The following is a 26,842-nucleotide window of genomic DNA, read 5'->3' as shown; positions in this document are numbered from 1 at the left end:
TGTGGGTAAATATTCAGGTTTTCAATCTTTTTTGGGGGGAAACCAGTTTTGAAACTGCATAATAGTCATGCCTGCACACAACTTTTCAGTTCTTCTCTACCATAATGAGCATGCACTATTATTAAAAGTTAAACTACTTGTTTGCAGCTTTGGTTTCAGATTCCAGAGACTGGGGTCTCACTGGAACCTTCTGTTATCTTAGCACATAGGGTAGAGAAAAAAAATCCATTACAAACAATTTGTTTAAATGCTTCTTTGTGTCTCCCATGCAGACATCAGGACTTCATTTAAATGCTATTAAGGTCCATGAAAAATGTCATGAGAATGGGTTAAAAGGGCCTCATTTGAAAAGCATAACAGAAGCTGTCATATTCATATGATCCTTGTATTTTTATTTCAGAGATAAACTGGCCTTTACTCAGAGTCGGGCTGCCAGCTATTTTTTCGATGGTTCTAGTTATGCCGTGGTGAGGGATATCACAAGGAGAGGGAAATTCGGTCAGGTGACTCGCTTTGACATAGAAGTTAGAACACCAGCTGACAACGGCCTTGTGCTCCTGATGGTCAATGGAGTGAGTAAAAATAAAAATCCTACATCTTCTCCCTTATTGCCTTTACTTTCTGCTGTGCATGTTTCTAGGAACCTTCCCAGGTTGAGTGTGTCATGCCATCAAACTGAAGTTTTAGCTTAGAAAGCAAAATTGGGTTTTTTTCCTTCAGGGAAATGATGTCAGCAGTAAGTAAAAGCAGCCATGAGATGCATTTCCCTGCAGTACGTTTTTGGATGTATATTAAATATAACCCCTTTAATAAACTAAGGGAACTTTAAGGAAAATCAGCACCAAGATCTAGGCGAGAATGTGTCTACAGAAATTTAGCACTGACTTTTTAAATCATATGCCCTAATCAGTTAAAAAGAAGTTTGCATGCTTAATATGTGTGTGTGTGTGTGTGTGTGTGTGTATATTTATATATATACACACACACATACATCTCTTTATTTATTAATGATATACATATACTACATATGAATATAATATTCAAAACTAGGAAAAAGATAATTTATATAAAAACTGAATAAAAATAAATACAATTTTAAAATAAAGATGAAGTAAAATAAAATTAATTTTATTTTGCTAATGATACAAGAATTATTAATGGCAGTGTTAGTGAGAACAGTGTAATTAAACATGCTTAAGTATTTTTGAAAGTCTCATTAAATGCATTGTGATACAAGTTTTGTCCTGAGTCCAGTTTATTTCAATACTAAGTTCTATTGGCTATCATAACTAGGCAAGATACCTCATATAAATAAAAATGTAGGAAATATATAATTAGCTGTGCTTACTAAATCATGGTACGGTTATTCAGTCTCATTCACCAATTGGCAAAAGTTGTCTTTGAAATTCAGCTGGCAGATTTTCATCTTTCCTGATGTCCGTTCTTGCAAGGTAATCAGATATCGTATCATTTTGTAAACTTTAACAAAGGAATTCAAGACCGTTAAAAATCTTCATTTGAAAGACTTTTAAACAGGTTCGAAATTTCTTTCCAGAAATGTTTTAATAGTGCAGATATGAGAGTTTTTATGGTAGTATACTTACATTCTTTTCATCAACAAATTTACTTACCAATAGAAAACTTTTCCATATACATTTTTTAAAAACCATCTCCCCAGGGCTTCCCTGGTGGCACAGTGGTTAAGAATCCGCCTGCCAATGCAGGGGACGTGGGTTCGAGCCCTGGTCCGGGAAGATCCCACATGCCGCGGAGCAGCTAAGCCCATGCACTACAACTACTGAGCCTGTGCTCTAGAGCCCGCAAGCCACAACTGCTGAGCCCATGTGCCACAACTACTGAAGCCCGTGCACCTAGAGCCCGTACTCCACAACAAGAGAAGCCACCGCAATGAGAAGCCCACGCACTGCAATGAAGAGCAGCTCCCGCTTGCCACAACTAGAGAAAGCCCGCGTGCAGCAACCAAGACCCAATGCAGCCATAAATACATACATCCATACATACATACATAATTTTTTTAAAAAAAACCATCTCTCTAGAGTACAACTTTCTTCCCTGCCAAAATAGTTTCTCATCCATTGTTACAATGCCCCTACCTTGAAATTACAGATCAAGTATGTTTTTTTTTTAGTAGCTAGTAGGTTTTATACTACTAAAAGACATTTGTCATCACAAGTAAAGGTCAATAAATTTAGAATAATTCATTTTATAAGGAAAATGTGTAACCCTCTTGAAACTTAACAGCCTTTTTAGTAACTTACAGGAAATAATCTGCAAACATCTACATGTCTCAAAATATTTTCACATCACTGTATCTCAGTAGAAAATTACTGTAAATAGTCTATTATTAAGTGACCTCACTCATAAATCCATGTAACCAGGCACACATAAACGTCAATAATTGCAATAGGCTAAACACAAAGAAATGAGTGGGGGGGCCATGGCCTGCCTTCAAGTGTGGAACTTCATTCTCAAAGCCTCACATACTGTGTGAATCTAAATCCCATGAAAATCCATCCAAAGGACAAAATGAAGGCCCAGAGTCAATCCACATATTAAATATTAAAAGTTAGCTTCTTTCTCTATTTTAGAGTTTTAAAATGAGTATAAATAGAAGTTGAAATATTTTCTTTCTATACCTCAGTGCATTTTGTTCCACATTCGCAAGAGTATATAAATTCTGCCCAAAAGATCACTTTCTGTGAAATAGGGACTTTCCATAATACTTTATTTTTCAAATCCATTGAATTCTTCTTTTTTTTTTCAGTCTTTATTGAATTTGTTACAATATTGCTTCTGTTTTTATGTTTTGGTTTTTTGGCTGAGAGGCATGTGGGATCTTAGCTCCCTGACCACGTATCAAACCCGCACCCCCGTGCATTGGAAGTGCAGAGTCTTAACCACCGGACCATCAGGGAAGTCCCGAAAATCCATTGAATTCTTGTGTCTATGAACTATCTTCTAAAACAAGCAAGCCTGACCAGTAAATTACTTGAGTGTTACAGAATTACTTTGGTTCTTGAATATCACATGGTCCAAGCGCGTAATAATTCCGTATTTATCTACGTAACTCCAGTGTTTCAAAATAACACAGGAATGGCCCTCTTTTTCTTAGGTCCATATTTGCTGATAATTTTCTAAGATTCTTTTCAGCATACCTTGGAATTCTTTTTCAATGTTACCAATTTTGCTCTTAAAGTGAAATGTAATCACATCTATTGGCCTGTTATAACTTTGAAATGTTGCCTTAAAAAAGGGCAGTTTGAATACATATGGTCTATAATACTCTGTTTTCAAGATTGTTAAAGGTCAATAAGGTAAATTTTAAATTTCATTAATTCACAAAGTAAATGAAAAACAATAGAAGATAGTTGTTTTAAATTGTAGATAAATATTAAAATTTCGGTGTATAAATGAGACATAACTGCTGATATGGATGTAGTTGTGATTTTTATTTCATAATAAGAATATCATGAGACTTCTTTAGTCTGAAAACAGTTTCAATAATAAAGTATACAGTGTTATTTCTCAAATTCAGCTAAACCTTCTCTTTCATAATAGCAGACGCTCACATCTTATAATTTTTTGTCTTCTCCACAGAGTATGTTTTTCAGCCTGGAAATGCGCAATGGTTACCTACATGTGTCCTATGACTTTGGGTTTAGCAACGGCCCTGTGCATCTTGAAGACACAATGAAGAAAGCTCAAATTAATGATGCAAAATACCATGAGGTACTGATGGTTGCAGTTGGAGTATTTTGTTTTGTTTTATTTGTATTTAGATCTACTGATCTAATCAGATGGTCAAATGAGATAGGTGAGAAAGTAATTAAACTGAACACCTTCACATATAAAAACCAAGTGAAAGGCCCTCACCTACTCAACTCCAGGATAACATTTGCTTTAAAAGAATGGATATTTTATCATATTGGAGTTGTTTGTGTGTTTTAATAAATTTATTTATCTATTTTTGGCTGCGTTGGTTCTTCTTTGCTGTGCACAGGCTTTCTCTAGTTGCCATGAGCGGGGGCTGCTCTTCATTGAGGTGTGCAGGCTTCTCATTGCGGTGGCTTCTCTTGTTGCAGAGCACAGGCTGTATGCACGCGGGCTTCAGTAGTTGTGGCACACAGGCTCAGTAGTTGTGGCACACGGGCTTAGTAGCTCTGCGGCATGTGGAATCTTCCCAGACCAGGGATCGAACCCATGTCCCCTGCATTGGCAGGCGGATTCTTAACCACTGTGCTACAAGGGAAGTCCCATATTGGAGTTTCTAATAAAAGAGTCAGTGAAGATTCATTTTAATTGCTTCATTGATCAAAAGACTCCCATTAATACTCTATCTCTTGATTATGATGGCACTTCTATACATTTGTTGAAAATGAGAGTGTAGATACACAGCCATTTTTTTCCTTTTTCCTTGAGTCCCATTAAATGTAAAAAGAGTAGATATAAGTAAATCATTTCCTTTTAAACCATTTATCCAAAACTTAGAAAATACTAACACAGATTTTCTTATAAAGAAAACCCACAAAGAGTGCTCTTCAGTCCTGAACAGATGTGAAGTATACTGATAATATATTTCTTCTATTTTCACTAACAACTACTTTAAATCTACACTTTAATAAAATATATAAAAGGCATAATATCTTTTAAGTTGAACTGAAATGCAGAGACTAGAGGCTATATTTCTCTTTTCAGTTCAAAGTCCATAGCCTTCATGAGGATGGTTTACAAAGAATATTTTAACTATTTCTCTGACTGGCATTTTCCCACATTCATTAAAGCATCTCACTACACCACAAAAAAATGACACCTGGCAGCATTCAGTCCAGGGCCCAGAAGGTAACTGTTTATAATTTTTTTCCTGAATCCCCTCAGAGGGGCAAAATAAAACAGTTGGTCTCATAGCAAAATTTTTCTTGGGCTAGCCTTATCTCCATATGGAAACCCTTCTCCAGCAAATATGAACTTCTGGTTATCTAAGAAAGAGTTTTCATGTCTGTGAGTAAGAAAGGAAGATCTTATTCCCCGCTTTGTGAACAAACAAGCATAAGAACATGGAGGCCCAGCTCTTACAACCAGAATAATTAAAATATATAGCAGTCTTCAAAAAGGTGATTGTTGGCTTCCCTGGTGGCGCAGTGGTTGAGAGTCCGCCTGCCGATGCAGGGGACGCAGGTTCGTGCCCCGGTCCGGGAAGATCCCACATGCCGCGGAGCGGCTGGGCCCGTGAGCCATGGCTGCTGAGCCTGCGCGTCCGGAGCCTGTGCTCCGCAACGGGAGAGGACACAGCAGTGAGAGGCCCGCAAAAAAAAAAAAAAAAAAGGTGATTGTTAAGCAGTGATCAACTTACTATGCACTATTTCTCCCAGATCTCAATCATTTACCACAATGATAAGAAAATGATTTTGGTAGTTGATAGACGACATGTCAAGAGCATGGACAATGAAAAGATGAAAATACCTTTTACAGACATATACATTGGAGGAGCTCCCCCAGAAATCTTAGAATCAAGGTAAGCTTTTTTGCTGTTGTTAAGCTGCTTGTTCCTAACGAAGCACTGGGCTGAGGATTCAACATCCAGGAGAGGTGTAGTAAATGTTTGAGCATTCCCACCTACTATTTTTGTACACGTTTACAGAAGCACACACACAGCCATTCACCCGTGGGCCCTGTGCAGCTAGTCCTCATGACCCCCTTAAATTGTCATCTAGTAGATGTGATCTACAGATTTCTTTAATTATTTATTACTCTTAGAACATAGTCTAATGCAGTATTTCTTATCCACAAGAGGAAAGGTGGAGCATGTGTATTATGTGAAAACAAAGAAGCATTGTGTTCATTTACTTTTGTTTTAGTATTAATTTAGACTTATTTGAACTCTCAAATAGCATCTTAGGGTAAACAAAAATTTTAAGCCTGTGGGGGTTGTGAATTAAGTATAATGAAACATTAATATATTCAAAATTTCAGCTGTCTCATTACCATCAGTTCATAGCATCAGAGACTCTTAAAACTGAGAGACAACTTTAGGATATTCCAGTCCAGTCACTCTCAACCCTGCTTCACATTAGAATAAACTAGAGAACTTTTATAAACATCGTTACCCATGACCATTCTCCAGAAATTCTAATTGTTCTGGGATGAGGCCCCAACCGTAAGCTTCCTTTCCAAACTAAATATCCTCTTCAATTCCTTCAGCCGTGCCACATGGGATATTTAACCATTATGGTTGCTGTATGTGCACCTCAGTCTGTCAATTAGCATGATCATGCAGGTATGATCTTGTCAGAGCAGAGTAAAGTGGGACTGTTACCCCTTAATTTGGCCAGTGTTCACCTAAAATACATGGAAGTCATTGTAACTTGCTCAAAATTAACTTCATATTCATACAATATCCAATAATATGTTCTTGGGCACTTCCTATCTTAGCCATAATGATGGGTGCTAGGATTACAGTTTTGAGCAAAATGCCATCCTTAATCTTAAAGATAAAGGATTTCTCACTTTCCTATTGCTCCAGAGGCCCAGCGTTCACTAAAAACTTCTCTAGCCTTAGTTGATTAGTGTGTTGCAGATACATTAAGGACAAGTAAATGAGTTCATGACCCAAGTGGATTAGTGGAAGACTGAAGACCCAGGTTCAAATCCTAACTTACCACTTGTGACATTAAAAAAAATTACTTACTATTTCTCAGTTTCACTTTATAGGTAAACCATGTGAAACTGCCAATTTTTGACCCATACATATGTCAGTTCATTATGGTTCAACCTATTAATCATCTGTAAAAGGGAAATAATAACATCACCATCTATATCACTGAATTGTTATACAGATAAAATGAGCTAATGTAAGTTAAAGGATCTTGAAAATTATAAAGAAGTAAACAAATTGGCTTCGTGCAGAATAAAGCTGTTCTGTATGCAAAGATTAGACATTACTGTGTGCTTATGAAAGAAGGCATGAGAATATGAATAATTATACAGCTATTAAAAATAACTATAAATAAAATCAAAATTTTATATCCTACATATGTAGGGTAACATCATCATCACCACCACTACCATCATCATCATGGCTATATCAGTAAAGACTAATTTTCTTTTCCAGGACCCTAAGAGTACACCTTCCCCTGGATATCAATTTCAGAGGATGTATGAAGGGTTTCCAGTTCCAAAAGAAAGATTTCAATTTATTAGAACAGACAGAAACCCTGGGAGTTGGTTATGGATGCCCAGAAGACTCTCTTGTAAGTACACGATCAAAAGGTTTTTAATAAATAGACAAGAAACTTACTGCTCTTAAAAGCTGAAAAAGCTCTTTTCTCTGTAATCCTGTGTACACCTTGGGCTCTTTTCTGCCACCAGTGGAAAGAAGAATCATTAAGCTAAAAAGGCTTGTGGGGATCCTCTGTGACTTGTCCAGTTGCTTCACTTTTCAATGGTTGGGGCTACCAAAGCCCAGAGAGGCTGCGTGAGCATCTTCACTCACTTATGGTGGAGGAAGTAGGGAAGCTGAAACCCCATCTTTTAGAGGCATACAGAAGGAAGGCTAGCATGCCTGAATTCCAGTATAAACCAGAAATTAAAACATAACTATTAACATAGGAACTAGCAGATAAGGCCTTTGGTATGTAAGAAATGGGCATTTTAAGCTTTTTGATAATTATCCAAACACTGTATTCCTACTTTCTTTGGCACACAGATATCTCGCAGAGCATATTTCAATGGACAGAGTTTCATTGCTTCAATTCAGAAAATATCTTTTTTCGATGGCTTTGAGGGAGGTTTTAATTTCCGAACATTACAGCCAAACGGGTTACTGTTCTATTATGCTTCAGGGGTAAGTATTTGTTTTTCCCTGTGGAATCTTCTTTGTGGCAATCGTTTTGTCTGTTAAAAATACTTTTAAGCACCTTAAAAGTGATTTTCAATTCAGATTAATTTTGACTCGTGTACACACACAAATGTCTCATTTCCGACACTTTGTAAAATATTATATATGTTGTATATGAGGAGTTTTTAACCTGGGCTTCATAGACCCACCTCTCAGGGGTTCATGGAAAGAATTCAGTGGGTCTGTGAACTAGGTGAGAAAAAATTACAACTTTATTTTCTCTAACTACAATTTAGCATTTTCTTCAATTGTGAATGTTGGCAACAAACCACAGTAATATTAGCAGTACCTGTCACTTTGTCATTAATAGAAATCACAGGTATTTTTCATTGCACATTATAGTAGTCACAGGTATCTCAAAATATTTTTGCTCATTGCTACTTCTAAATTGCAGTAGTTATTAGATCTGCTAATAGATTTTATTATTTAGTGCCTTAATGTAGAAGTACATATATAACTATATCACATATTTATTGGTTCAATATTTTGAAACTGTATTTCAATGTAATTGGTTTCCTTTGTATTCCTACATATTTTGTTCAGTGATTTTAAAATATTTTATGAAGGGGTCCATATGTATCACCAAACTGCCAAAAGAGTGCATAGCACAAAAAATGTTAAGAATCTCTGTGTATATATACAAACTCATGTGTGATTCAATTTGTGAAATAGTTCTTGAATTTGGTATAGAACACTGTAGCTCAGCTTATAAAGATATGCTGTGTTGAGAATACAATAAGGTTTGTAAAAGTTTGGTGACCTTAAGTTCTAACTGATTTATCTCTGAAAAGGTCATCACCAATATATACACTGATGGGCCAAGTCATAATATGATTTATAAAAGCAGCTTTTACTTTTCATTCTTATTACCTTGTATCTGTCACATTTATATCCAATTTAAATCAGTAGCATCTGTGAGAATTTACCCAAAACACTTTGTAGGACCTCTGCCACCAAACCTGCCTCAGATTACCATGGTTAGTTAAATAATACCTTTTGTCCACAAAAAGTAGTTATGTTGAGGGCTAACTGTAGAGGTTGATGCCCACGTAGGGAAGAGAAGGAAGATTATCATTTTGCCAATATTTTAAGACAAGCAATAAGCAAATTCAGAAAAAGATGTTAACTTCTGCTATTTTAAAATTTTTCTGCCTCTGTAGATGAAAAGTGAAACATTTTTAAAAGCCACATTAGCAAATTAACCCATGCTTGGTCATCTAGCTACATCCCCAAGGAAATTCAAATATTGCCTTTTCAAAAGTGAGACTGATGACAGAATAGAAATGCCTGAGTTAAGAAAGTAACTGATGCTGGGATGACAACTACTTAGCATGACAAAATCACCTGAAATTTTCAGTTCAAAATACAGGAAATTCCTCTTTCCATTGAAATGTATCTGATTTTATAGGTAACACCAATACAAGCAATAGAGTATTTTGTTGTTGTTGTTCATAGAAATTATTTTTCAAGCAAATTTCCCACACGATGGGTGTTCCTTAGCAATCCCATTAAGTAAGTGTTGAAGATGTGTCCATCTTTTGGATGCCTGGCCTCCCTAGTTAAAAAACCTGTGCTTGCATTTCAGTCAGACGTGTTCTCCATTTCATTGGATAATGGCACTGTGATCATGGATGTAAAGGGAATCAAGGTGCAGTCGGCAGATAAGCAGTATAATGACGGGCTGTCCCACTTCATCATTACCTCTGTCTCCCCTGCAAGGTACAGCTCCTCACTTTATTTTCTTTCTACCAGATGGCTTTATCTGTAGGGCATGATTCTGTCCAGTGACCACTGTGAATAATAGGCTATATTATTACTTTTATAGTGTTTAAAAAAATGATAGAAGGAACAACTTACCTTCTTTTTAAAAATTGATATCGGGCTTCCCTGGTGGCGCAGTGGTTGAGAGTCCGCCTGCCGGTGCAGGGGACACGGGTTCGTGCCCCGGTCCGGGAGGATCCCACGTGCCGCGGAGCGACTGGGCCCGTGGGCCATGGCCGCTGGGCCTGCGCGTCCGGGGCCTGTGCTCCGCAGCGGGAGAGGCCGCAGCAGTGAGAGGCCCGCGTACCACAAAAAAAAAAAAAAAAAAAAAAATTGATATTAATTTTTAAGACATGCCAAATAAATCACTATAAAATTAACTAACAGGTATGTAAAGTTTTTTTCCCAGTGAAACCGTAAGCTATAATCTTGAGAGAAGTACCTGCACATAGCACTTACTAAATGGAGTGCAGTGTTTTGCACATCTTAGAAGGAGCTCAGCAAATAATTGGTTTCATTAGGTTTTAATTAAACAATTGAGAATGTTGCATTTACGGCCACATTTTAAAAAGTCTAATAACTTTATCTTTAACATATGTAATACTGAGTTTCTTTTTCATAAAAAGAAAGTCTTTCTGGAAAAAGAAAGAAATTTCCGTTGTAGACTGCTGCTATTCTATGTCCACTTCTATGGAGCCCTCCCATTATAAAAAACATTAATAGGTCTTTTCAAGACACCATTTCCAATCACTATCAGTGTGCTTTACAATGAAAATAGTTTCCCACAAGTGTGATTAAATGATCACCATGATTTATGTTCTGATTTTTCCACACCAAAAAAATAAATAAAAAGTTGCCGATGACTAGTCATCTGAACTTGCTTCTATGGGTTTAAATTCTAGTCATAGTTTGGAGAGTCTTTTCTGCATATAGACATAGTCAGCCGTTTTACCCTGAGTCTCACGAAGAGTTTGGCAACTTGTTATCTTGTCATTAACCAGATGTTCCATTTCAATTCCATGAGAAAACCTGCAACCTAGAATGGAACTCGAGGTAAAATGTTAGCTGTGTAGTGCTTAAAGAAGCTTTTTCCTTACAGGTATGAATTGATAGTAGATAAAAGCAGACTTGGGAGTAAGAACCCTACCAAAGGAAAAGTGGAACAGACACAAGCAGATGAAAAGAAGTTCTACTTCGGTGGCTCACCCATCAGTCCCCAGTATGCTAATTTCACTGGCTGTATAAGCAATGCCTACTTTACCAGGTATAATATTTTTATTATTCATAAATCTGCATGATTGATAAAGAAGATCAAGTCGATAATGAAAATATTTATGGTGTTAAAACTTAGAGCTATGAAATATCAGAGGCATTAGAGGGTAGTAATTAAAAGCTTGCATGTGCTTGAGAAACTGACACACTTGGGTTTGTGTGTAGGTGTTTTGCCTTTTAATTTCTGTATGACATTGGCTAAGTAAGCCTTCATTTCTTCACCTGCAAATTGCAAATAATAACAGGGCCTGCCTGGTAGACTTGTTATGAGGATTAAATGAGATAATGTGCATAAAGCACCTGGCGTACAGCAAACTATAAATATTAAATGCGATTATTTCTGTACTTATTATCAATGGTATAGTACAGAGCAACATACCCAAATCATCCTTAAAGGTCTCAGAAAGTCTTTTTTAACATAATGCATGACTTCATTTTTTTCATCATTTTTCTTTTATTGAAATTTAGTTGATGTACAGTATTATGTTAATTTCAGGTGTACTACATAGTGATTTGACATTTGCATATGTTATGAAATGCTCACCAAGATAAGTCTGCTAACCATCTGTCCCCATACCGTTATTACAGTATTATCGACTGTATCCCTTTTGCTGTTTGTTACACGCCAGGGGCTTATTTATGTTGTAAGAGGGGCTTGTACCTCTTAACCCTCTTCACCGATTTTGCACCCCCACCTCCCCTTTGGCAGCCACCCATTTGCTGTCTGTATCTATGGCTCTGTTTCTGTTTTGTTGTCTGTTTTGTTTTTTAGATTCCACATATAAGTGAAGTCATGTAGTATCTGTCTTTCTCCATCTGACTTATTTCACTTAACATAATACCCTCTAGATCCATCCATGTCACACATGGCAAGATTTCATTTTTTGTGGCTGAATAATAGTCCATATACATATATATATACTGCATCTTTATCCATTCATCTATCAGTAGACACTTAGGTTGCTTCCATATTGTGGCTATTGTAAATAATGCTGCAATGAACATAGGGGTACATATATCTTTTCAAATTAGTGTTTTTGTTTTCTTCTGTAAATATCCAGCAATGGAATTGCTGGATCATATGGCAGTTCTATTTTTAATGTTTTGGGGAACCTCCATACTGCTTTGCATAGTGGCTGCACCAGTTTATATTGAGGGTTAGCACATCCTCACTAACACTTGTTATATCTTGTCTTTTTTATGACAGGCATTCTGACGGTGTGAGGTGGTATCTCTTTATAGTTTTGATTTGCATTTCCCCGATGATTAGTGTTGTTGAGCATCTTTTCACATGTCTGTTGGCCATCTGTATGTCTTCTTTGGAGAAATGTCTACTTAGGTCCTCTGCCCCCTTTTTTAATCAAGTTGTTTGCTTTTTTTACGTTGAATTGTATGAGTTCTTTGTGTATTTTGTATATTAACCCTTTATCAGATATATTATTTGCAAATATCTTCTCCCATTCTGTACGCTCCATTTTTGTTTTGTACTTAACAAAGACAGTGAGGGCCCCCTGAGTACAAAAACATGCAAGGAAGGAATTTAATACAGATTAAGTAACACAGATGAGGTCCCCATCATCTAGAGCATGGTGAGGGAAAACATGTTCATCTGTCAGAATGTGCTGGTGCCAGGTACAAAGTTATTGGTTAATTGGTTAAATGATCATTTCAAGGGTTCTCATTAAGGTAGTGGTTGGTGGATAAAGGCCCATCATGTACGTGTGCACACACACACATTTTAATTGCTAAGGTTCTTTGACTGCCATAGTTTCATCATGTAATTCTAAACAACATTTTTAAGGTTTTTCTTTCCTCTATTACAAACACAGGTTGGATAGAGATGTGGAGGTCGAAGATTTCCAGCGGTATTCTGAAAAGGTCCATACTTCTCTTTATGAGTGTCCCATTGAGTCTTCGCCATTGTTTCTTCTTCACAAAAAAGGAAAAAATTCCTCAAAGCCTGAAACAAGTCGGAATAAAAAGGTAAAAGATAATGCCGTGCCAACTTCTTGATTGCCCTTGTATTCCACACACACAATTCTAGACACTGATGCTTTATAGAATTTACTCTTGTTTGCAACTGTGTACATATGAAAGATACGATTCCTGTAGTATCTGATATTGCAGTTTACCAGATTTGTTGTATCATTTCTTGTTCCCAGAAAAACAGTTTGAATAAGCTTTTACTCATACTTCCAACTACTTTTCATTACAGTAGTTAAAATTACTCTGTACTTTATAATATATATTATTTATTGTGCTAATTCTCTAGTATCATTTGCTTTCACATAACTATCTCTGGTTTCTGTCACAGTCATGGAAATTATTAGTCTCTGATCTTACCCTGTTTTCCCCTCCTTTCTTGACCTTCATTTTAACCACTCACACAGTTGACCTGTGGTATCAACTAGGGCAGCTGTTTCATCAAATTCTTGAGTCCTAAATTGCGTTCACTGATGACTATTCTTTCTCGTTCATTTACTCCTAGCATGTACACTATTTGCCTTCATTACAAGTGAAAGTCTAATTCCTTCTCATTCTTTCAATCTAACCCTCCCTACTCTTTCCTGGTCAGATGTTAACAATGCACTCAAGTACCAGTGCTCCCATCCTGGTCCAAGCCATCATCATCTCCCATATGAATTACTGTAATAGCCTCCCAAGAAGACTCCCTGCTTTTACCTTGTTGCCCAATAGTATATTCTCAGCACAACAACCAGATCCTTTTAAACATGCGCTATCATGTTACTCCTCTGCTCAAAGTGGCCCCCCACTTCACTCAGAGTAAATGCTCAAGTTCCTACAATGTCATAAGAGGCCCTATATTTTCCAGGCCTCTTTCCCTCACTCACTCTTCTCCCCCCATTGATCTCCTGGCTATTTCTAAAAACAGGCCATGTTCACTCCTGCCTAAGATCCTCACTTGACCTTTCCTCTTGCCTGGACCACTCTTCCCCCAAATATCTGCATGGACAACTCCTTCGCCTTCTAGGACTGCCCAACTGTCATCTGCTCAGTGAGCCCTGCCTTAACCCCTATTTTATTTTATTTGTTTTTTTTAAATTGAAGTATAGTTGCTGTATAATATGTTACAGGTATAAATATAGTGACTCACAATTTTTAAAGGTTATACTCCATGTATAGTTGTTATAAAATATTGGCTGTATTCCCCATGTTGTATAATATATCCATGTAGCCTATTTTATACCTAATAGTTTGTACCTCTTATTTCCCTACCCCTATATTGTCCCTCTGCCTTTTCCTCCCCCTACTGGTAACCACTAGTTTGTTCTCTCTGAGTCTGCTTCTTTTTTTGTTATATTCACTAGTTTGTTGTATTTTTTAGATTCCACATATGTGACATCATACAGTATTTGTCTTTCTCTGACTTATTTCACTTCGCATAATGCCTCCAAGTCCATCCATGTTGCTGCAAATGGCAAAATTTTGTTCTTTTTTATGGCTGATTAGTATTCCATTGTGTGTGTGTATATATATATATATATATATATATATATACCCCACATCTTTTTATCTGTTCATCTGTTGATGGCCATTTAGGTTGCTTCCATATCTTGGCAATTGTAAACAATGCTGCTGTGAACATTGGGGTGCGTGTATCTTGTCAAATCAGAGTTTTTGTTTTTTCAGATATATGTCCAGTAGTGGAATTGCTGGGTCATATGGTAGTTCTATTTTTAGTTCTTTGAGATACCTCCATACTATTTTCCACAGTAGCTGCACCAATTTACATCCCCACCAACAGTGTAAGAGGGTTCCTTTTTCTCCACGTCCTCACCAATTTGTGTTCTTTTTGATGATAGCGATTCTGACAGGTGTGAGGTGGTATCTCACTGTGGTTTTGATTTGCATTTCCCTGATGATTAGTGATGTTAAGCATCTTTTCATGTGCCTGTTGGCTTTTGGCATCTCCTCTTTGGAAAGGTGTTTATTCAGGTCTTCTTCCTATTTTTTAATTGGGTTGTTTGTTTTTTCAATGTTGATGTATCTTAGCCCTTATTTTATACCCCAGCCCACCTCCTGCCTTCTACCACTACTACTGATCCTTTATCTTTTCCTAGCTGTTCTTTTTTCCATAGCACCTATCACATTTTACTTTATTATAGACTTTATTTATTATGGTTATTATGAGAGGCCTAATAGTTCATAAATGGAAAATGCACAAATAATATACTCTTTATAGAAAAAGGCAGAAAGCTGTCCTGCAGAGAAAAGGAGAATGAAAGCAAACACTGACAAAAACAACACTGAGATACTAGAAACATCCAGATAAGGAGTGCCTTAATTCTTCCTAGCTTTCCAATTCCTGATTCTTGCCTGTGGTAGGACCCCCACTACACTTTCTTTTCTTGGATTGCGGAAGATACTCCTATATCCTTATAACACATTTCCCTCTTTGTCTTAAGTAGCTCAACCAGTTTGGCTATAATCTGAAACAAAAGAATCTTGCTAAATTGAAATTGGTACCACCAGTTGGATTGCAACTAATAGACCTTCAGAGAAAGAAATTACACTGGTAAAGTCAAGTCTAGCGGGGTTTAGTGGGAATCCACACACACGTACCCATTTTGGGATAGTAAACTGAGTCTCTGTGTTCTATGGTAGCAAAGCAATTGATTAAATTATAACTTTTCTTTTTTTATTGTTATTCAGAGCATATATCCACAGAGGATTTAGGGTATTTGGTTGCCATATATAAATTTTATTAGTTTTTGCAGCAGACAAGAGACAGGGCCTAGTCCATGTATTCCCACGGTGAAGCAGAGAAAGGCAAGGCTGGTCAATTGAGACTCGTGATCCAACAAGCCCTGCTTTGCTGAGCCCCTGTCGTCTAAGTTACTGTCACTCTCCTCTCACAGCTAAGTGGATACACTGGTTGAGAAAAAGTGAGATCCTCTCCACTGGAATGGAGAGAATGAAGAATGGCCAGAGTTGGGGAAAGTCCCCGACCCCCACCAATCTCTCACCCGCACCCTCCATGCCACGTGCACACCATTTCCAGCTTTGTTCCTCAATGAGACAAAGGTGATCAATCTCCCATTATAAGGCTTGTTACTCCACTGGGGTTGGAATACAGTGTGGAGTCAGGGGAAATTTCCCAAGATACATTAGAGGGAAAGAGTCTCCCCGAAGCCCCACTCCAGCCCGTTCTGTCCACCCGTAGCTTGAAGCTATGGCCGTTATTTATAGGTGAGAGCCTGGGCCAACCAAAAACACATTGGTGACTGGATGTACTTCCTCCATCCAAGAGAGAAGGCTTGCTTCTGTAGCAGTGAATCAGGTTCTGAGTCCTGACAACTATGTGAGGAATGGAAGAAGGGATGGTAGAACCAGGTGGGCTTTTCTTTAGGACAGGTGAGTCTCTGAGCACCACTTCACTTTCTCCAATCTAACCACCACTGAGAGAGTTTCCAGTATCAGGACCCAACTTGAAGAGCCTCTGCCCTGAGAGCAGGGCACTGGCACAGCTGGTCTGCCCTTTAATTCATTCATCTGCCCTCTGCCCACCATACCTGTATTTTGAGGGTAATTCTGGGATTTGCCTGGAACACTGATTTTTTTTGGAGGTCTTATATTTTGCCCATATGAGATTAAGAATTTTATTGTCAGTCTGTTCCAATCTGTATTATTATCTTCTGTAAATTCCACACTGCTTTGTTCGACTAGTAGAAAGCCTCATAGACTTCCAGGACTATTGTGGATTTATTTTTATGTGTATAGTTCTTCTGACATTTCAGTGGGAATTAGGGAGGAGGAAAACTAAATGTGTGCATTCATTCAACAACCTGAACCAGAATTGTCTTTTCTCCTTTAATCCTGTGTCTCATCCTGACTCTTACTGTGTTCTCCAGTTCTCCCTAGTGCCAAACATTTCCTCTCTCTCCACCCTTGCTTTGTTGCAGGATTTCTTCCCAAGTGGGTCAGATCAGGCCACTCCCTGCTTTTAAAACCTGAGTGTCTCCTCATCACCTAAAACACAAGACTCCATTCTTTACCAAGTCATCTAAGGTCCTTTCTGTCCAGCAACAACCTGTCTTCCAATTTGTTGTTTAAAAGCCTATTCTTCCAAATCAATTTTCAGTCCTTAAAAAACAGGAAGCATGTCTCACTCACCTTTCTATTCCCTACCACACACTGCCCATGGAAGGCACGCAGAAACGTTGATTTCTTTCCCCTTCACTCCTACCTATTAGGTACTCAATAAACATTTGCTTGAATAAATAAGTAGATGAATGCTCAGATTTACTTGCATGTACTTTTGCTTCAGAAATTGACTAAATGACCATTAAATAGTAGTCTATAGTTTCACAATTCTAAATTTTAAAATCAGTAGTGCAATTTTAAGAGCACAAGATAGTTTTTAAAAATTGTTTTATATCCTGTCACATAGGTTTGCTACATATCACCAAAAATATTCTTAAATATTTTGAAGATGTTACTAAGTTGTTAACTTTTTATACAGGATGTGTAAATAATAATATGTGTATTCGAGTGATATTGTTGCATATGATATGAGGATTTTATTGATTTGTCTCAGGGTTATTTTATTGCCAGCTTTTTCATTTTTCATCATTGATTAAGATGTGCATTTAATTTAAATCACAGAGCACTTGTCTCTATAGCTTCACTATCACAGACTAGAATTTTGGATTTGTTAACATACTCTGTTGTTGTTGTTTGTTGTTGTTACTGCTGCAGCTACTGCTGGCATTTGCTTATGGTGGTAGAGGAAGGAAGAGAGAGGTCTAATATTTTATGAGTGGAAAATGCACAGATAATATACCCTTGAATTATTTATCATCATTATTAATGATAAGAAAATCAAAAATGAATTTTTGCTACTAGTATGTCAGTTTTGTCCCTTAAATGATTCATTGCCTATTCTTATAGGGAGAGAAAAGCAAAGATGCTCCTTCATGGGATCCTGTTGGCCTGAAATTCCTAGAGAGGAATGTTCCAAGAGACTCTCACTGCCACCTTTCCAACAGCCCTAGAGCAATAGAGCATGCCTATCAGTACGGAGGGACAGCCAACAGCCGCCAAGAGTTTGAACACTTAAAAGGAGATTTTGGTGAAAAGTAAAGTAACATACTATCCTTTCAGAAACTTGATGCCATGGCTGGGCTGCATCCTTATTTGCCATATGTCATCCTTTTCCTATAATTTTTCTGTGCCAAATTAATCGTATTCGTTTATCATCAAAACAAATACTAAATAGTACATGATTCATACTGTCCAACAAATAACATTCTCTGTGACTTTCTTCCCAAAAGTAAGGTGCATAAAACAGCATTCTCCTAGGAGTTTGCTGAACTTTATCAAAAAGAAAAGACAATCAAAGAAAGGAAGATGGGGTAAATTTTAAATGACTCATCATTTAACCTTGCTATCACCTTCCCTCCCCCATACAAATTGCTTTCAGATTGTAAATGGGAATGCATCTGAACTGCTAGAAGGTTAATAAGGAAAGACACTGAAAATACAAATGCGCTTGTATCTCTGTTGGCCCTCAAGCTATCTCTAAAGTTCATCACTCTTCCTGGTATTTCACAAATCTCCAGGTTATTTAGTATTATTGAAGATTTCTTTGTAAACTGTTAGCACCCAAATATTCTTATATAGGTCTTATATAGCTCTTTCAAACATTCATACAAGCAGTGCATTCAATAAGAAACTCCTAATGCCTTCTAATTTCCTGTTTTCCTAATGGGCAGAATCAGTATTTTGTATTCTTCAGGAAAAATTTAGAGTTAATCAGACTGGAAATTAGCCTCATAAATGTATCTTACCTATGGCCTAGAGCTAAATTTCTAGAAAATTTTATTTAATTTCTACACATTCTGGTAGCTGTTTTTAGCATGTGATATCCATTAATTTATTTTTACAGGGAGAAAATTGAATCTGTATTTTAGACAGTACACAAATCATATTGTTTCTATGCAAAATTATATATGCATATTAATTACTACTATTTTGTCCACATGAAGCTTCTTTAACATAAAGATTTTTACTAAACTAATTGCAACCATACTTTAAAAGGAAGACATGAGATTATCCTTTACTGAAACAACACTTTCTTAAATGTGGGATATATCCCTGTTGTGTGAGGAAATGGAGAAGGATTTACATTTTTGAACTAGCGGTACTTACCCGATACTCACTAATAATACTAAGAATGTTAGTATTCTAATTTAATCTTTAATCTAATAGTATTCTATTCTAATCTTCTAATAATACTAATAATTAGAAGAATGTTGCTTGGGATTAGATCGAATGGCTTTATTCTTCCTTACACTCTGTTGCCTTGGAAAGTTAGAGATCACCCTCAGTCTCCTCTGACAGGTGGTAAGCTTTTTCTTCTCATTTACCAGATCCCAGTTTTCCATTCGTCTGAAAACACGTTCCTCCCATGGGATGATTTTCTATGTCTCGGATCAAGAAGAGAATGACTTCATGGCTCTTTTCTTAGCCCACGGCCGCTTGGTTTTCATGTTTAATGTTGGCCACAAGAAACTGAAGATTAGAAGCCAAGAGAAATACAATGATGGTTTGTGGCATGATGTAAGTTGAAGGCAGAGAATATTATTATCAGCCAATGTCCACCACTGTCAAATGGACTGACACTAATACCCACCAGGGGTTTTTCTAGAAACATCCATTTAAAAATTCTGTTGCTATATGTTCAATTTCAAAGCCTTCATTAACTCATTATAAAAATCTTGAAGCATATTATTTTAAAAGAAATACAGTCTGAGTATAATATTTTTGACAGATCAATTTTCTTTAGTGCAGTTATTTTAAACAAAAGATCAATGGCCAACATAAACCGAAGTTTGGTTTTTAAGGATATTTCACTCGACTGGGTTTTTTTTCCACTGCCTATAATGTTCTAAATTTTCAATGATTGCTGAGTGTCTCGTAGACTAAGCTATGGGAGGTACAAAGTGAAGAGTAAATCTGTTAGGACGACAGGATACACAGGTAGAATAACCTAAATATCAAAGCAATTCAGTGTGTATATACTGGAAAGAGTAAGCAATGTCAGCTGCATTACAATTAATTATAATTAAATTTACAAGAGAGAGCACGTGGGCTGGCCAGCTGGGCAGAGCCTCAGAGAACTCTGCTAAACATAAGCTGTATTCGGAAATTAAGCCTGTAGTTTTAAATCAAGCGTTAAAGGAAGAGACTCCTAACCTTCAGAGAAAGGACCACTTTTTTAAAGAACTTCTGTGGCATTGCAGTTGCAAAGTTGGGAGGAGAGGCAACACAGCCTTCTCTATTGTCCTTCTCTCCATCCAGGTGATATTTATTCGGGAAAAGAGCAGCGGCCGACTGATAATTGATGGTCTTCGAGTCTTAGAAGAAAGTCTTCCCCCTACTGGAGCTACCTGGAAAATCAAGGGTCCTATTTATCTGGGAGGTGTGGCTCCTGGAAAGGCTGTGAAAAATGTCCAGGTAAGCCAGGCGTGACCAGGTAGAGCCATCGACCTTTAGAGCTGGAAGATCATTTACTCTGGCCCTCATTTTACGATTAGGAAACTGGCAAAAGTAAAACTGTAGTTTGACTGGAGATGGGGTACATAAGTGGGTATTGTCCTGAGGTTGTCTGTCCACCCTGTGACATTACAAAGCCCAGAGTGATCTTTTGATTCTAGGGTAGAGGTGAGATGAAAAATGTTTCAGAGATACAAACTATCATGAAAAGTTATGTCTCAAGGAGATGCTTATTTGTTCAGCAAGTAACCATACTTTTAATCTTAAAAAAATACCCAAGAAAGAATTCCCTGGCGGTCCAGTGGTTAGGACTCAGTGCTTTCACTGCCATAGCCTGGGTTCAATCCCTGGTTGGGGAGCTAAGATCCTGCAAGCCATGTGGCACAGCCAAAAAAAAAAAAAACCAAAAAAAGAAAGCAAGTCATTCCATTATATCAATATATTATTGGATGAAAAAAACCTTTCAGGCCCTTATGTAAACTATGATCTCATTTTCGTTTCTACACACACACACATACACACAATTTGTAAATGTGCAAGGAAATGTGGTTACCCCTGGGGAGACGTGAGTATATAGTAGAAAACAACAACAACATTATTTTTGTAATTTAAAAGTTTAAAATATTGGACCTTTAAAAATTATCTAGCAATAAAGGAATGCATCAAAGGACTAAGTTTTTTTAACATAAATATAGATTTGACTTTAACACAAAGAATTAATATACTTCTAAGATCTGTTAATATATGTGGATAAAGCAAAAAAGGGGGAAAATGTTCATGTTTAATTAGATTTTAGGTAAGTACCCCCAATTCCATGATAACTTCTTTAAAAGAAAGATTTCCAAAGCAGTGTGAAATCAGTTATCTCAAGTGGCCCGTGTTCCATGTTCTGTAGTATGATAAATGCTCAACCACAACAATGAAGACAGTGAAGCAAGCTTTCTGCTGTTTATTTAGCCATGGTAGATTTAACAGTTAAGAACTTTGCTAGCCCTCATCAGCATTAGGTGATCTAGGGCACAGCTGTTCTTCTTGAAGAGAAACAAACGAGGATATTTCTAATGTTCAATTTGAAAACCACAGCTACAATTTACCTTGTCTTGAAAAACGTAAAAATTTTCGTTACCTTAATTATGGTAGGCTGTCATTATCAAATACAAAATTCCAGCTTCAAAGAGCTAGTTATAAAGCAACTACCTGGAAAACTACTGATCATTCAGATAGCTAAGATAAATAAGGCAAGAAATTACTTGGTTTCTCTCTGGACTCAAATCCCTTCATTTTGTTTCCCTTGGGTACATCTGTGAGTGTTGAGAAAATGGATTTTAAGAAATGTCTTCTTCTCTCAGATAAACTCAGTCTACAGCTTCAGTGGCTGCCTCAGCAACCTCCAGCTCAATGGGGCCTCCATCACCTCTGCTTCTCAGACATTTAGCGTGACTCCTTGTTTTGAAGGCCCAATGGAAACAGGAACATACTTTTCAACAGAAGGAGGATACGTGGTTCTAGGTAACAATGACTTATGTTAAAACGTGAATCATGAAATACTTCATTCCTAGAGGTGGCTAACAGGGATATTGGGCCCAAAGATAAAAACCAGAAAATCTAACTCAGCCCTAGAAAATGGCCTCTTTCCATAAGAACCACCTTTCTCCTCTCCTACCCTCCAAACTAGACACATGGACTGTGCCCATCCCTGTTTGCTTTCCCCAGCCAGTGCTTCTCCACAGCTGCCAGACCTCTGGAGGTAGACCATCTTGGCCCCTTTAGAATTTCCTATGCTGCACCATGGTCTAACCTGTGTTGGCTCTTGGCCACCTCAGTCTCTAGGTCTTTCTCTGCTCCCTCTAAGCATCACCCATTGTTCCTACTAAGGAAAGGTCCACTTCTTCCCCTTGCCAGCAACTCTAGCAGACAACACTATCCCAAAAACATTTTATTTCTGGATTTTTATTCTCCTCAACTCTTACTCTCTCACTCATTCAACAAAGTTTTTATTGTGTGCCTCTGGTATGACAGTCCCTATGCCAGGTGATGGAACATAATAGTTCTAAAAATAAATAAATACAATCCTGGGACTTCCCTGGCGGTCCAGCAGTTAAGACTTTGCCTTCCAATGCAGGGGGTGTGGGTTCGATCCCTGATCGGGGAGCTAAGATCCCACATGTCTCGCGGCCAAAAAACCAAAACATAAAACAGAAGCAATATTGTAACAAATTCAATAAAGACTTAAAAAAAAAAGCATCAATAATTCCAAAAAATAAATAAATAAAATCCTAAACAGACTGCACACAATCACCAACCAATCCATTCCACCAACATTCTATAGAGCAACCATTAGGTGTGAGGAAGGTACAAGGACAGATGCTGGGAAAGAAGATAGAAGAAGGGTATAAAACCACATGTTCCCTGCCCTCAGCATCCTCTGAATAAAGACATTACAGTGCAGCCAAGTATTCCTTCTTAAACCGCCCACATATCCAATAGAATAACCAGAGGTAATATATCCTCTCTTTGTCTAGCTCGTGGTTTTACTTTCCTTTCTCATCCTTTATCCCTACTAAAACACCTACAGGCACATTTCTCAACCCTTCATTGAATTTCGGTGATAAGAACTCAAAGACTTGGACAGCCTGAAAAGCATAGCAACCTGCACAATTTATGTTCTCAATAAACATTAATTAATAGCAGGAAAAATTAAAAAGTTATCTATGAGGAGACACGTCAAGTGAACATTATTCAGATGCCCAGGTTTGCAATGAGTCTCTTGGAGTGAACACAGCTAGTCTTAAGAAGAATTCATTTTCTTGCATCACTGCAATAACAGCTCCTAACTGCTTTTGCTGCTCTCACTTTGTTTTTCCTCCCAAATGCTCTGCAGCACTGGCACCAGTTACTTTTTTAAGAATTATTTTAAATACAGATCTGATCAAGTCAGCTCCCTTGCTCAATGACTGCAAAGTCAAGTCTGCCTTCCATACTGGAGCACTAGAGCCCTTCCCAGTGTGGCTCCCACCAGCCTTCCCCATTCACCTTGCCTCCGTCTACCCTTACAGGGGACGGTCCAGCCACACTGGCGTTCACAGTGCTCTCCAAATGTTCCAGCCTCTGTACTTGTGTTCAGACGACTCACTCTTCCCAGTTTGCTCTTTCCTCCTTCTCACTTTTGAGATACTAAATGGTCCTGCTAGTTGGAATCAATTTCTCCTCACCTGTGCTCACATAGCCATGCTGTGTTTTCAGCAAGCTGTTTCCTCCCCAGGCCCCAGAGCAGGAGTGGTGTGCTAGTTATCTCAGACCCCCACGGAGCTTTCCACAGTGTGTTGGACATGGAAAACAACACTTTCTGCTTACCTATTGAAAAATACATCAAACTTTCAAAAACAAGTACAAAAATCTGCAATCAAACCATGGTTACAAAATTTAGGTTGCTGTTCTTGAGAACTAATAGTATTTCTCTCCATAGATGAGTCTTTCAATATTGGATTGAAGTTTGAGATTGCATTTGAAGTCCGTCCCAGAAGCAGTTCTGGAACCCTTGTTCATGGCCACAGTGTCAATGGGGAGTACCTAAATGTTCACATGAAAAATGGGCAGGTAATGTGTTAAAAATTGTCTTAACAGTCTGTCTCCTCTGATCTTGGATTCTGGATCTGAAGCAGATTTATTTCACAGAATTATTTCATCAATCTTTCCTAACTGGGGGAAAGAACAAACAACAGGGAAGGTATAACATAAAATTAAAACGCAGGCAATATTTGGATTCAGATTCATACGTTGGGAATTGATTTGATTAGAGCAAAGAGCCACGGAATTGTGGCAAAAATCAGTAATTAAAAGGTTTTAACAAAAGAATCGGAAGAGAAATTTTTTACAACAAATGGAAGCAGCAAACATGTTCAACTATCAAAACCAACAAGTACTAAAACATCGCTCTATAATCTATATGCATATATTTTCAACTACTAAAAACAAAAAATTCTGTTATAAACACCACTTTCATCCTTAAATAATATTACTAAAGAACATTCATGAGAGTACTCAAATAAATATGAAGCATATTTTCAATGATGTCCCTAACTTAATATAACTGATTTTTGTTTGCGTTCCCGTATATTCTATTAAACCATATAATAATAAAACAAAACCTTATATGGTCCTTTACTGTGTGTCAGATACCATTCCAGTTGCTTTATATGGATTAACTCATTTAATCCCCCCAACAGCTCCATGAAGTAAGTATTATAGTTATCACCCTTATTTTGCAAATGAGAAAACATGGCACAGAGTGACGTAAGTGGGAGCGCTGGGGTGGGAACCCAGGCAGTCTGGCTCTTAGAGTCCATGCTGTTCATCAGTACCTTAGCCTGCCTTGTATAACACATTTCATCTTTAAAATTAAAGGAATTTATTGTGTTATATTACTGTTCCTCTGCCCCCTCTTCTCTCCTGTGTCATTATTTTGTTCTCTCTCTGAGGAACAGTTTAAACTTTCTGTAGCCTACTGAAGAGTGACCCCTTGTGTTCAAATTGCAAAGCTAATCATGTCTGGATGTTAAAAGTTCTCCTTCCCTGTGGTAAATGTAGGAAATTTCATTTTATCACAATGAGGAGAAATGAAATTAAATTCCACAATGTGCCTTGTCTTTTGCAGGTCATAGTGAAAGTCAATAATGGTATCAGAGACTTTTCCACCTTAGTGACACCCAAGCAGAGTCTCTGTGATGGCAGATGGCACAGAATTACAGGTGAGAAAAGCTTGAGTGTCCTGGGTTTCCTTAATAAAGTGAGCCTACACACCCACCTGTGGCATGATGGCTTGGCAGAACTTAGACTATAACTTATATGACAGAATAGGTAATAGATGACAGTCTAAAAGCGGCCAAGAGAAGAGAATCAAATGTTACTGTACTAAAATGTGTATATTGAATCCACATGTGATTTGAAAATATTAATGCTGCCAGAATAGTCTTCGGGAGTTGTTTAAATAATGCATACCTTATGGAGCAAAAATGTAGCAGAAAGAGTATCCTAACTATTATCCCTTTCAAAGGAAAATGTTAGTTATTTTTTGCTTAGACATTGATGTTTTCAGTGAATAGAGGAAAGTGTATGGTTTATTCCGGAATAAATAAAAGCCATTACTGTAATGAATTATTACCTTTCATGTGAAAATTAATCACTTTAGTGTCACTTATGACCACTCTTTTCTCTGTATTTCAGTTATTAGAGATTCAAATGTGGTTCAGTTGGATGTAGACTCTGAAGTGAACCATGTGGTTGGACCCCTGAATCCAAAACCAGTTGATCAAAGGGAGCCTGTGTTTGTTGGAGGTGTTCCAGGTAAGAGTTATTTTAAAATGACAAGTTTCCAAATCCAAAAAGACACTAAGTTCTCATAACTGTTATTATACTATTAAGAATTGAGCTATGTATTTTCATAATTCACCTAATAACTCAAAGGATTTTATATACAATATCCTTTCATAGGAAAAAGTATACTGACAATTATGAAACATTATCCAAGGATCAAAACAAAGTAACACATAAGAACTACACCACGGCATTCTAACCAGTAGATAACTTCTCTCCCTCTGCTGTATCTGCTTAATTTTTTTCTCTTCACTTTACATACCCTCCTCACATACACACAGTGAAACACACTCTATCTTACCTCTGACACAAAGAAAACTCATACACTATTGCTGCTCTAGGATCTGAGGAAGAACCTTGGAGAACTAAAAGTTTGTGGATAGTTGCTCCTCTTCCACACTAAGAGAGAATACACAGTTCTTCCCAACCAGGACTAGTTTGAAATGTGAAAACAGCTGCAGACCAGAAGTTCTGTTGTTCCTATGTAGTCAAATTCCCTGAGAGGTTCCCAGCTGCAGTTCTGTAAACATCATCAGTGACATCACTGCTGTCATCTGCCAAGAATGGTGTATAATCCAGGATGGTGATAGGACACTTATGGACCCTCCACAATTACTTTAAACCTCTGAAGCAGGGACCATGGCCTTATGTTGAAAGTGATTGTTTCACACACTTCATTAACTTGGAAAAATTGAATGATAAAGGTAGCAAGAGGGAAAAATCAAGCTTTTACATCTGAATTTGGTGGGGATTTTAAGGAAAAACTTAACATGGTTTTACCTTGCATCCTAACTAGACTATTTTAGACTGACCCATGTAAAGGCAAATAATGCTTTAAGAGAGTGAGAAAGATTAAGCATCCAGTCTTGCGTACTCACAAAATAGTAGCAACAAAGCACTCTTCTGCTTTGTAATATGAATTTTTCAAATACCAGTATAGACAGTAACAGTAACTCACTGATGAAATATTTGAGACCCTCAAAAAGCAACGCTTCTTCTCCT

The 26,842-nt window shown here is 37.4% G+C and overlaps 1 protein-coding gene across 6 annotated transcripts in view; it reads left to right on the top strand.

Moving 5' to 3' along the window:
• The window catches only part of LAMA4 (laminin subunit alpha 4), a 150,615-nt gene that overhangs the window by 120,507 nt on the left and 3,266 nt on the right, over positions 1–26,842 (top strand). For all 6 annotated transcript variants that reach the window (XM_019929599.2, XM_073789520.1, XM_033867643.2 and 3 more), the window contains 15 exons: positions 401–572; positions 3,619–3,750; positions 5,391–5,533; positions 7,130–7,268; positions 7,724–7,861; positions 9,501–9,634; positions 10,776–10,940; positions 12,778–12,931; positions 17,861–18,048; positions 19,342–19,531; positions 20,273–20,428; positions 21,817–21,976; positions 23,934–24,064; positions 25,122–25,215; positions 25,691–25,810. In XM_019929599.2, the coding sequence (XP_019785158.2) occupies positions 401–572; positions 3,619–3,750; positions 5,391–5,533; positions 7,130–7,268; positions 7,724–7,861; positions 9,501–9,634; positions 10,776–10,940; positions 12,778–12,931; positions 17,861–18,048; positions 19,342–19,531; positions 20,273–20,428; positions 21,817–21,976; positions 23,934–24,064; positions 25,122–25,215; positions 25,691–25,810 (2,216 nt within the window). The remainder of the gene's footprint in view (positions 1–400; positions 573–3,618; positions 3,751–5,390; positions 5,534–7,129; positions 7,269–7,723; positions 7,862–9,500; positions 9,635–10,775; positions 10,941–12,777; positions 12,932–17,860; positions 18,049–19,341; positions 19,532–20,272; positions 20,429–21,816; positions 21,977–23,933; positions 24,065–25,121; positions 25,216–25,690; positions 25,811–26,842) is intronic.

This window comes from Tursiops truncatus, chromosome 12 (genome assembly GCF_011762595.2).
Source record: "Tursiops truncatus isolate mTurTru1 chromosome 12, mTurTru1.mat.Y, whole genome shotgun sequence".
NCBI lineage: Eukaryota > Metazoa > Chordata > Mammalia > Artiodactyla > Delphinidae > Tursiops > Tursiops truncatus.
The sequence above is the reverse complement of the archived record's forward strand: the minus strand, read 5'-3'. Positions and strand labels throughout refer to the sequence as shown.